The following is a 12,056-nucleotide window of genomic DNA, read 5'->3' as shown; positions in this document are numbered from 1 at the left end:
CCACCTCAGGGTCTGCTGAATCACTGGTTCCATCTCGTAACCACAACAGATCAAAGCAAGAAGCCCAAAAGAAAGATGGCCACTCCAAGATGGAAAGGCATCCAGGGCCTGTCTGTGATCACTCCACGATGGACGATGAGTCAGACAGCGAGAGTACTGATGTACGATCACCCAACCAGATGGTTCTGCAGGCACCAATGGTTGAAGTTGAAGGTCCAGAAGGGTACCCAATGTTGGTCCTCCGGCCATGGACCATGAAGGATTTGGAAAGTGCCTATGGGCAGTTGCCTGACCCACACGAGGTTGGAGGTAAAAAGTTCGCCAAAGAAGTGACAAAGTTGTGTACTGAGTTCCATCCCACGTCACATGAGATGAGATGTCTCCTGGGATAAAAACTGGGTGCCGATGTCACCAAAATCAGGTATAACTGGCCAGCCACAAACATCCATGCCAGAGCAGCAGACCTGCAATCGGAGGAGAACAGAGACTTTGATGCTTTTGTTGCAGCACTGGCAACTGCCTGTAGGGAGACATTCCCAGTACAAATGGACATGACCAAAATTGTAATGTGTAAACAACAAGGTGAGATAGCGTCCCAGCACCTTACGCGCCTCACTGAAATCCATAACACCCATTGTGAACTGATAACACCTGAGGACATAACGATGGCAGAGATCACACTGTCTGAGGCATACCTGAGGAACAGCTTTATCAATGGAATGAAGACAAAATAGTAAAAAAGGTGAAAGACACAGGTATTACTTGGGACACGGGAAAGCTGAATTTGATAGAACAACTTGTGATACATGCAGAAAAATTGCTGAATCAAAAGAAGGATAAGCAGAAACTAAAGATGGAACAGCAAGCGCATAAAGCTCAGCTTACTCTGATGCCCAGCCATCGGAGGTAAGTGCTGCAGGAAAAGACAGGCAGAGGTGGAGGTCATGGAAGAGGAAGAGGAAGAAGTCACGGAAGAGGGACTGGCAGAGAAAGATCTGGCAGGTGCTTTGTTTGCGGAGCAATGGACCACTGGGTGAGACAGTGCCCGTACAGACAGCCTCAGTCAGTCCTGGAAGCTGGACAGCAGGGTGACTGACAGGGGAAGGCTAAGGTAGAGGTGGGCATCGCACAAGGGACAGGTAAGCCTCTTTCCTTTCTGCTTGACAACGAAAGTTCACTTATTTTAATCTCCTCTACTAACCTTACGGGCACTGAGACATGTCTCACCTCTATATTGAGTGCTGAGATTGCGAAGCGTGGACTATATGTTCAGTATAACAATGATGTGTTTAAGTCAATGCCTACCTCTATGTTATATGAGGAAGGTACTCCAGTTACCTTTTTGGTAGATACAGGGGCAACATATTCAGTCCTTAAATCAAGCCAGTTCAGAGAGTCAACGCAAATAAAGATGAGAGGAAGGTTCCTGAACTCAATGGGTTCATTAGGAGTCAGGAGTGATACAAGAGAGGTTTACTGCACCCCTATTGTGCGAAAACAGTAATGTGGAAACATTCCAATTCTCATTTCTGTTATTGGAATTCTGTCTTTTAAATCTGATGGCTCGGGATCTCATAGTGAGTCTGGGTTGGATTTGTTCAGTATCCTGATGAGCTTGTGGGCAATACAAAAAGATTCACCAGTGCAGGCTGTAAAATCCAACTCACAACCCCTGACGTATGTCTATGAATAGCGATTAAGCTAGAGAGCGATAAGTTCAGTAAGTGATTCACTCGCCCTGGAAGCAAGTAACCATGTTAATCCCATTCACACCGATTTTCCTGCTGGGGACATGCTGCACTGCACACCACACATACACCGCGATGGCCCTGACGGGGATGAGAAAGATTGGTTCAGGAGATTGGTTAAACCAGATCAGTTGTTATTATGCAAATTTTACTGGAATGATCACAGATGTGCAGTCAGTGTGAATTTATCTAAAGTATCTGTGATGGCAAGTAGACCCTATCTTATTGATGTGGAAGGCTCTTTTCCTCATGTGTCATTGGCAAAGGCGTCCAGCGACAGGTAACAGGGTTTGGGACCATGGGTACTGAAGGCACAAAAAAATGAAAGATTGGGTCTTAGGGACGATGTGGGTATCTGGTTCAATGAAGATAAGCGGACAAATAGGAAGAAACAAAATTGGCTAACTCAGGCAGATAGGGCAGTCCAGGTAACCCCGCTAGTCCTGAAGAGCGTAGGAGGGTAGCTTGGCATTTTCCTAAGGTAGAAGTCTCAGACCCAAGATTAAAAATGGTCCCTACTGAGTTGTGGGCAAAAGGCAAACATAATGTAGGGCTCATACGAGACTGTGAACCCAGAAGAATAACCCCAAAGTCTGAGTATCGTCCTTGCAGAGCACAATACCATTAAAACCCAAGGCTATAGAAGGAATTACTCCAGTCTTTGAATCACTCCTAAAGGCTAGAGTGATAATCTCCTGTAAAAACTCACAGGAGAGAACCCCAATTTTTCAGGTCAAAAAGGCAAACATTCTAGGTCAACTGGAGGAATGGAGGTTTGTTCAAGACCTGCAGGCAGTCAATTATGCTGTTGTTCCACGCACCCCAAACGTTCCCAACCTCTATACTGTATTGGCTCAACTTCCAATGGTAAATCGGTCTCTTTTGTGGATTTAGCAAATGCCTTCTTTAGTTTACCGGTACACACAGATGGTCAATTCTGGTTCGCTTTTTCATTTAAAGGGAATTTGTATGCTTTCATGCGACTTTGTCAAGGTTATTGTGAGTCCCCCACCATATATAATGAGGGTCTACACAGGAGTCTGGAGATTCTTGTTTTAACCCCAGAATCAGCACTTCTGCAGTATGTAGATGATTGCTTAATAGCAGCACCAACAGAGGAACAATATGAGAGATACCCTTGCATTGCTCTACCATCTAGCTAGGGAAGGGCACAAAGCTAGTCTCGCAAAACTACAATTTGTGCAACAACAGGTGAAGTTCTTAGGTCACTTGATATCTGAACAAGGGAAGGCCATTGGTCAAGACAGAGTTCAAGCAATCCAGCAAATTCAAAAGAAACAATTGCTATCCTTTTTGGGCATGTGCTCTTACTGTAGAATGTCCATCCCACATTATGCAACCCTTGAGGCACCCCTAAGTGACATAGCCCATGGCAAAGGGTTGCAGAACCAGAATCCGTCGCAGTGGACCCCAGAGGCTGAGGGTGCTTATGTTAAATTGAAAAAAAAGCCCTCATACTACAAATACACTGGGGATTCCAAATCTAAAGAAAAACCTTTTGTACAAAACGTAGATGAGAAGCTTGCATGCATGACATTATCTTGCTGCAAATAAAAAAAGCCCTTGTTATACTTGTTTGAATGAGACAAAATACATTTTCAAAATCTAGTTAAGTTTTGTGTTTACTGCTAAATACTTTCACGGTTCTTGAAAACTCATTTTATGTTTATGAAATGTTAAATTTTTCTATTATGTGATGGAGATGCAGTTTTTTTAAAAAAAAAAGTTGTGGTTTATAGGATTGTGAACTATCATTTGCCTAAAAAAACTGAGGAAATACCTGGATCAGATTCTTAAGAGATCACAAGACAAATTCAAATTATTGAAAATAATTTGTCTTGGTTTGTAGCTGTCAGGAGTTACTTTTTGTTTTGGATATTGTTTGGAGACACATTGGTGTGCAACTTGCTAGGAGAAGTTACCTAGGTCATCCTTTGTTGTTCTGAGGACGCCCATGTAAAGGTTCAGAATGATGATAAACAGCAATTCACCTGAAATGCCACTGAAAGAGCTATTGATATTTCCTAAATGAACTGCTTCTGAAAATGTGCCAGTGACAATTACCTGAATTTAGCGATACCACTTCACATGTGCAATGCCAACTGAAAACCATTTTGAATATTTCACACTTTTTTGGTCACTTCAAAAACCAATATTTAATGGGCAGGTTTTTTCTTTAAAACCAAAGTTACTTCTGCAGAGAAAATACAATATTTTCTGTCGCTACATGGTGTGTGCATAGGTTATTTAGAAAGTCACATATTTACACTTCCATACCTCAGTCTGTTAATTAATTTTGAATCCTTTTCATTTTAGTCTGTTTCATAAAAGTTATTTATTTGAGAAATGTGTTTGATGGGTCATTTTAGTTTAGACCTACTACAGAAAGATTTTAATTGGCCATATTTAATTTATGTTGTGACCACTGGAGTGGTGGGATTCAAGAACAAGACTGCTTCAACTGCAGTTATAACAATTAGGAAACGTTTCAAAATGCTTAAGATGTAGCTCACAATCTGAAAATTAAAACTGGAAGTGAAGGTCACTAGGTTTTTTAATTTCTTACTTTGCATCTGAGAGGATAAATCAATCAAATTGGATACTCATTTTTTTTTTAGGTATCAGCCAATTGATACCAATAGAACCCTTAGATGAGGCACCAGATTTCAAACCATGTTAGGAAAGGAGAAAACAATACCACAGAGATCACTTGATTTTTGAGTTGCTTTCTTAGACATCAATGAGGACTGATAATGCTTCATTGAGACAAAAATCAATCCAATATGGTACCAAAAGTTCTGGAATTGGAATAGTTTTACCTTTGTTAAAGTTTACCGTCGAAATTATGAGTTACTGGTTGAAAACCACTGAATAATATTCCAGTGCCTTGAAACAGCAATTTCGAAGATGGTTGAATATTTGCATGACTCAGTAGCTTTGGAATCTATCAAGAAAATTCCAGAGAAAATCACCTCGAACGAATGGAAATACGATCATTTCCCAACACGTTCAATAAACACCCAAACAGCTGGTACAATCTCCTAGTTGGAGGCTCTGCATTAATTATAATCACAAAATAACAAACTGGTTGAGAGGTTAATTCACTCAGTGATAATCTATACATTTAACCTACGTACCTAGTAGCAATAGTAATTTTTGTATAACTGGTAAACCAGTGGGCAGCACGGTGGCACAGCAGTTAGCACTGCTGCCTCACAGTGCCTGAGACCCGGGTTCAATTCCCGACTCAGGTGACTGACTGTGTGGAGTTTGCACGTTCTCCCCGTGTCTGCATGGGTTTCCTCCCACAGTCCAAAGATGTGCGGGTCAGGTGAATTGGCCTTGCTAAATTGCCCGTAGCGTTAGGTAAGGGGTACATGTAGGGGTATGGATGGGTTGCGCTTCGGCGGGTCGGTGTGGACTTGTTGGGCCGAAGGGCCTGTTTCCACACTGTAAGTAATCTAATCTAAGATCACATGACAAGTCAAACTCTCCTTTGCATTTAAGCAATTGTCTTTGTTCAGAAGCCAGCAATACCACAAAAACAAAAATCTCAAGTGAGCTACTTTCTCTTCCCATTCCACCTGCACATTTCAGCCCATCTGCTGAATGACTATCCACAGGCAGTGACTTTGGCAGCATCTATCTCCACTATACCAGGTATGACTACCGAGCTCAGCTTGGAATTAGATATCAGACTATGAAACCCTTAAATCTTTAACTTCTATCAAGCTCTATAAAAACTTTTTTATCTAATCATTTCATTTTGTAACTTATGAGAGAATATGTCAGAATGAGAGAGAACCTGAGAGCAACGGAAGTCAAGAGTTTTCAATTATTTTATTAGACTAAGTACAACTAATACTGTTCCTTTTTTCTTTTAAAATGTAAAACATAATTTTTGTGCACCTTTTAATAGAATGAAAACAAGTATATACATTAACAAAAAACAGGAGCCATTCCATCACTCTTCACCTAAATGTAACATTAGAAAATATATAACAATTTCTGAGTAATCAGGTTTGTGAAAGGAAAAAGCAAGCACTTTCACATCAGGACAAATGTAAAAAACCTTGTTATTGCAGATTGCATACCTTTCACAATATTGTCCTTTGCAATGCTATCCATTTCACTGCGAAAGCCACATCAGTTGCCTGAATAGCCTACAAAGACCCTCCTGGGGTTTAAAGCTTAGCATTATGATTTTGTCAAAAGGATTTTAGAATGCATATAATACCATATAACTTCATCTCAATTCAGGCTGATACATAACTTTAATTGGAGAGACATATCTGTTATCAAAATAATTTCAAGAAGGCTGCAGCTCCCACAAAACCATTATAGAACGTCATGCTCTTTTTCCCCTCAGTCTTCAGCTTTCATTTATCAGATCGGGTAGATAAATAGGGAAGTTAAACAGCCATTTCCATTTTGATTGTAGGGTGTGGATTATAACCTTCTAACTTGAAATCTTCTGCTTTGAAGTCATTGATACTTTCCACATTGCGTAATATCTTCAATTTTGGAAAAGGTCTAGGTTCACGCTGGAGCTATATCAAAGTTGTACAGGTATGTTGAGGTACATTAGCAAAACCAATATAGTGCTTTAAAATGTAAAAATTTTACATTACAAATTTGAGTATACATCAGCACAATTCTGTGCAAATGGAAGCAAAACTCTCACTGTATTGAAATGGATTTTAAAAATAAAAGCAAAGTATTACAGATGCTGGGGATCAGAAATAAAAGCAGTGAAACATTGAAGGCAATTATGGAGAGAAAAACAGTTAAATTTCTGAAGAAGTTAGAGTGGATTTGAAATGCTGTTTCTTCCTCTATAGATATTGCCATACTTACGTTTCTCAAGCATTTTGATTTTAAATAATAGAGTAAATTGTTACTTTCCCATTTTTCTTTCATAAAGAAACCTCCACAATTTGGATGTGAAGATATTATGTTACAAATGCCTGAACAGAATTGTTACAGGACAGGAGGAGCCTGATCATTTCCTCATGCCCCTGCAAGTTCTGTGAAGAGCAATTCATCTAATGAATTTTTCCACCTATTTTTCGAATAAACACAAAGTTAACCTGTATTCCGAAGTGCTCGTAATGTCTATTAAGAGCCCATTTTAACTCACCAGAACAGTTAGGGATGGCAACCAATGCTGACTTTGTCAGCAATGTTAACATTACCTTATATCAGTAATATTTAAACATCCCATAGCTTTTGATTAAATATGTAAATATGTAAACAAATTTTCATGGTACTTGGTAAAATTATTTTATATACTCATGTCCAAACTCTCAATTGTCTCCAGTGACAGAAGATTCAGTGAAACCCCTGTCCCTCACACCACTAGCACAGGGTAATCAGCCGTTTTTCCCACTCTCAAGGTGCTTGTAGGACCTTGGAAATGGGCACATATTTATGCTTACTTCAGTATATTTACCTGAATTTTCAATGCCTCAATATGGTTGTTATAAACATGAGCATCGCCCAATGTATGTATAAAATCACCAGGCTGAAAGGAGAACAAATAGTCATTAGGAGGCTGACTAGCATTCATCACTGCAGCTTATCTAGTCAAAGGAACACTGACATTTGTCAAACTTTACAAGAAGTATCTAAATTATTTATGGAATAGAAAAAAAACAGTGGTTGACAATGGTCAGCGTAACCACTACATTCTTCTTCTAAGTGATCAGGAAACTGCATTAAGAGCTAATGATGAAGCCTAATTAGAAAGCAAATTATAGCAGCTAATGGAGCATATACACAAAATTAAACATGAAATTCCAGAGGTTGCTAAAAGCCTGCTTTTCTATATGCTGCAGAGTTGCAGTGCTTGCTGATACACAGGGCATTGAAATGACTGTTACTGTTGAAGTTGCTGTACTTACACCCCTAGCTTCCCATTTAAAACCTATGTTTAATTGGTATTTTCAGGAGTAAAGGACTGTTAAATAACATAATCAATATATAATGAACAAACCCCAGGTCCTGAAAAATGATGTCTTTTCCTTTCAGAAGAAAGTGTTGGGGATTTTAAGAATTTTTTTGCCAAACTTTTGCCCTTTTTCCTTTTATTTCTCCCCAATCCTAAATGTATTTCCCAATCCTTATTTTATTTTCAAATCTAATTTATATTTACGGATTTATTCTCCTCTAGACTCTGTCTCACTGAGATTTTTTCAATCTTGCCCAACTCTCAGCTGTCACACATCCCTGTCATAAGCACTGCACTGGAAAAGACTGCAGATTAGAGGAAGTCTCCACTAACAAGTCTTTAAACATCAATAGGTCACTCTGCCCTTAAATGCAAAATCCAAACTACATCAACATCTACTGTTTCCCATTGTAATCCATATCAAGTTTTCCACTGCATTAATTCCATCAGGACTTTTGCTCACATTACTACTTGACTTGCGTGGTAGGACATTTTTGAAAGTCAGAAGGAATGGTAAAAAAAGACTTGAGAATATTATCATTCAAGAGTATTTCACAGTCTCAGATGTTGACTTTTGGATGAGAAATTAAGTGTACAGTTAGCCTTACTGTACATAAAAAGTTCCCAGAACTCTACTCAAAGAAAAAAAAGGGTTTCTCAAAGTATAATGGATTTCATAAACTTCTTCAATCAACAGCATCAGGCAAACTGATTAATTGGTCACTTATTTAATTTGCTATTTGCACTGCATAAATGATATAAATTTGCCTACATAACAATGATTACACTTCAGAAGATGCAAATGCTTCAAGTTCAAAGTACCTTTAGTCCTGTGATATGTGCAATCATGTATGTCAGCAACGAGTAGCTGGCTATATTGAATGGGACACCAAGGCCCATATCTCCTGATCGCTGATACAGCTGACAGGATAGCTCTCCATTACACACATAGAACTGACATAGAGCATGGCAGGGAGGCAAAGCCATATGAGGAACATCTGCAGAATTAATCAGAAAATAACAAGTTAATTAAAGCAAAACAACAATGGGATTTGCTGTGTAGTAAAGTAGAAAATATATTCACTGAAATTAATTTTTGGCAGCAGATACCAGCTTGAAGTCTTCAAATAAACTCAATTTAGCTATACTGTTTGGTTTTCAGCTTATTTGACTAAATTACATGTTAGCTTCACTAGCTGAGTCAAATTATAAGGATAAACTTCCATTAGTTTACCATTATAATAATGGCATATAGTAACAAAACTATAAAAATCAACCTAAAGGGATCTCAGTAGCTATGGATCACATTAATGCATCTATTATTTCCAACAGGAGCCATATCCTTTCACACCTTAGAATTTCCTTCAGTCATTATAAGCCAATTTCAAGTGATTTACAAGGATACTGCCAGTATTGGAGGGTTTCAGCTATATGGAGAGGCCATTTTCGCTGGAGTTTTGGAGGCTCTATAAATCTTATAGGAGGTTTCTAAAATCATGAAGGGCATGAATAGGGTGAATAGGGTCAAGGTCTTTTTCCGGGATATGGGGAGTCCAAAACCAGAAGACATGGGTTTAAGGTGAGAGGGGAAAGATTTAAAAGGGACCTAAGGGGCATCTTTTTTTAAGCGGAGAGTAGTGCATGTATGGAATGAGCTACCAGAGGAAGTGGAGGAGACTGGTACAATTACAACATTTAAAAGGCATCTGGATGGGTATTGGATAGGAAGACATTAGAGGGTAAAGGAGTCAAACGGGAGACTAATTTAGGATATCTGGTCGGCATGGACAGGTTGGGCCGTTTCCATCTGGAGTGCTCTATATGCTGCAACTGCCTTTGCTTTAGTGAGTCAGCACTAGCTCCCATATTCTATATTTTTAGGCTGGGAGCTTATAAGTTTGACAGGAGCTTGAAGCGAGGCAGCTGCATGAAGGAAAAACATTGCAATCTATCCTTACCAGACAGCTAAATATATGAACCTCACTACACTGCAGTCAACAGTAAGAATCTTGACCAACTTCCCTGTCCTTAATGACAAGGACACCAAGTTCAATAATAATACTTGCAGGACTAGTAAGGAAATTAATATTTCATTACTAATTTAGCTTACTTATAATCAAAAATAATCACTGATTTAATATATTAATAATTTGATCAATTGCAACCACTGTAGACATTTAGTATTTTAGTGTTATATGACATTGTTTAACCTGACTTAAAGAAATGCACTACGAGATTTTGGACAGAATAAGTGTAATGTGTTGGAGACCCTTTATTAGTTCAAATCCATTTCACAGAGCCAGCTTATGAGAAGTAGTTAACATCCTCCTACCCTGTTAAATCCTTACCGAGCAACAAATAAAGCAGAAGGAGTTGCGAGTTACCTGGGGAGAAAATCTTGATAACAGCTGGTTCTGCACACAGTCTTTGTTTTAATTTGTAGTAGAAGAGAAACAATTAAATTTGACTAAACAATTTTTGTAATTAAAATGTACTTTATAGCAGTGTGTCTGAGTTTAACAGAGTACAATTCTGACAATTTTAGTACTCTGGACCATGTATGTGTTGACTGAATATATGAGTATCTCATTACTGCACCTTTTTAAAGCACACTTTATAACAATACTTTGTGATCTTCTGCATTAGTTTTATGATTTAGTTATAAGCAACCTTTTCCACTATGTGTTATCTTTTAAACATCTAATTCCAGGCAAAATGAACAATCATTGATAAATTGATGTAAGTGCTTATTAAATATGACAATTAAGTGAAAATTGGGTTCTGACAGCTGACATCTCACTTTCCTAAACAATTAGGTAAAGAAAATATTAAACTGGCCCTTTATCTTAGCAGAGTTATAAAGGAAACAACAACAAACCATAATGAAGCAGATGGATGAATAATTGACAACTGGAAGGACCAGTCAGGAGACAGTGGAAGGTGACATCAATCACCCTTAAAAGGCAATTAGAGAATGGTCAGGCATCCCTTAAAGCAATTAGCAATTATCTAGGCCAATCAGAATATAATGATGTAATCGATCATGCTGTTTGTTGCAGTTTGGAAAGAGTTAATCAACAAGGGCAGTTCAATGAAGAAAATGTACACTAGTTGGAATCTAAAGTTATTCCACTGTACAATTGAAAACAGAAGTTCCAGGGGTTTGGAGACAGACCCTGTATGTGTTGACCAAGTACTCGAAACTGAACTGGAAAATAAGGGCCATCGTACATAAGTAAAGTTGGGGTGGCATGGTGGCTCAGTAGTTAGCAGTGCTGCCTCACAGCACCAGGGACCCAGGTTCGATTCCAGCCTTGGACAATTGCCTATGTGGAGTTTGCACATTCTCCCAGTGCCTGAGTAGGTTTCCTTTGACTGCTCCGGTTTCCGTCCAAAGATGTGCAAGTCAAGTGAATTGGCCATTCTAAATTGCCCATAGTCTTAGGTGCATTAGTCAGAGAGAAATGGGTCTGGGTGGGTTACTCTTCAGAGGGTCGGTGTGGACTTGTTGGGGCCAAAGGGCCTGTTCCACACGAGCCATTCTAATCAACCACATTGCTGGTGTCTGGAATCATATGTAGGCCAGAACAGGAAACAATGACAGATTTCCTTTAGCAAACCAGAATTTTATTTGTTCCAATCAATGTTATATGGTTGCCATTGAACTAGCTTTTAATCACAGACTTTCTGAAGTCAAATTTCATCTGTTATAGTGATATTCAAACCCAAGCCCCCAGAACATTAGCCTAGGTTTCTGGATTAATAATCCAGTAACATTATTACTGTGCCACCACCATTTCTTTAATTTCTCAGCTGGTTTCTTTTTTACCTTTAGGGTTCCAAGCACACATGATGATTCTGCGATCATCAGGGTTGTTTCTAATGGTGTCAATTACATTCTGGAGTTGATCAACTCCTTGACCAGAGTAATCTGCAATTGTAAAGTAAGCAAACAATGAGAAAAGTGCCCCAAAGTACTCCATTCACCACATTTAAATTAGTTTCATTTGACTATTTCTTCCAATGGAAATAGCAATATCCTAGTAACTTAAAATACCATATATATTCTTTTATAGGTCGAATTTTGAAGGCTTTTTTAAAAGGTGAAATTAGGGGGTTGATTAGTACATGGGCACAAGTTTTGAGGGGCTGAAATTCATGCTGTAGAGTGAAATACTGTTTTATTAGCAAAAATTGATTTGATCCAGTGTAAAGAAATTAAAATGGATTACAGTAAAGGTAATTACGAGATAAAAGCAAGCAGCCAGTACAAAATGTTAAAATGTCGATTTAACAAATTGAAATCCTGCAAAATCACACTGTTCCACATCATCACA

The 12,056-nt window shown here is 38.6% G+C and overlaps 1 protein-coding gene across 1 annotated transcript in view; it reads right to left on the bottom strand.

The window, feature by feature from the left end:
• Positions 1–5,590: 5,590 nt before the first annotated feature.
• tyms (thymidylate synthetase) overlaps positions 5,591–12,056 on the bottom strand; it is a 35,054-nt gene continuing 28,588 nt past the window's right edge. Inside the window, exons 4-7 of the mRNA XM_060824376.1 lie at positions 11,549–11,650; positions 8,542–8,717; positions 7,222–7,293; positions 5,591–6,319 (exon numbers count right to left, since the gene is read on the bottom strand). Coding sequence (XP_060680359.1) covers positions 6,182–6,319; positions 7,222–7,293; positions 8,542–8,717; positions 11,549–11,650 — 488 coding nt within the window. The 3' untranslated portion in view covers positions 5,591–6,181. The remainder of the gene's footprint in view (positions 6,320–7,221; positions 7,294–8,541; positions 8,718–11,548; positions 11,651–12,056) is intronic.

This window comes from Hemiscyllium ocellatum, chromosome 4 (assembly GCF_020745735.1).
Source record: "Hemiscyllium ocellatum isolate sHemOce1 chromosome 4, sHemOce1.pat.X.cur, whole genome shotgun sequence".
NCBI classification, from domain to species: domain Eukaryota; kingdom Metazoa; phylum Chordata; class Chondrichthyes; order Orectolobiformes; family Hemiscylliidae; genus Hemiscyllium; species Hemiscyllium ocellatum.
The sequence above is the reverse complement of the archived record's forward strand: the minus strand, read 5'-3'. Positions and strand labels throughout refer to the sequence as shown.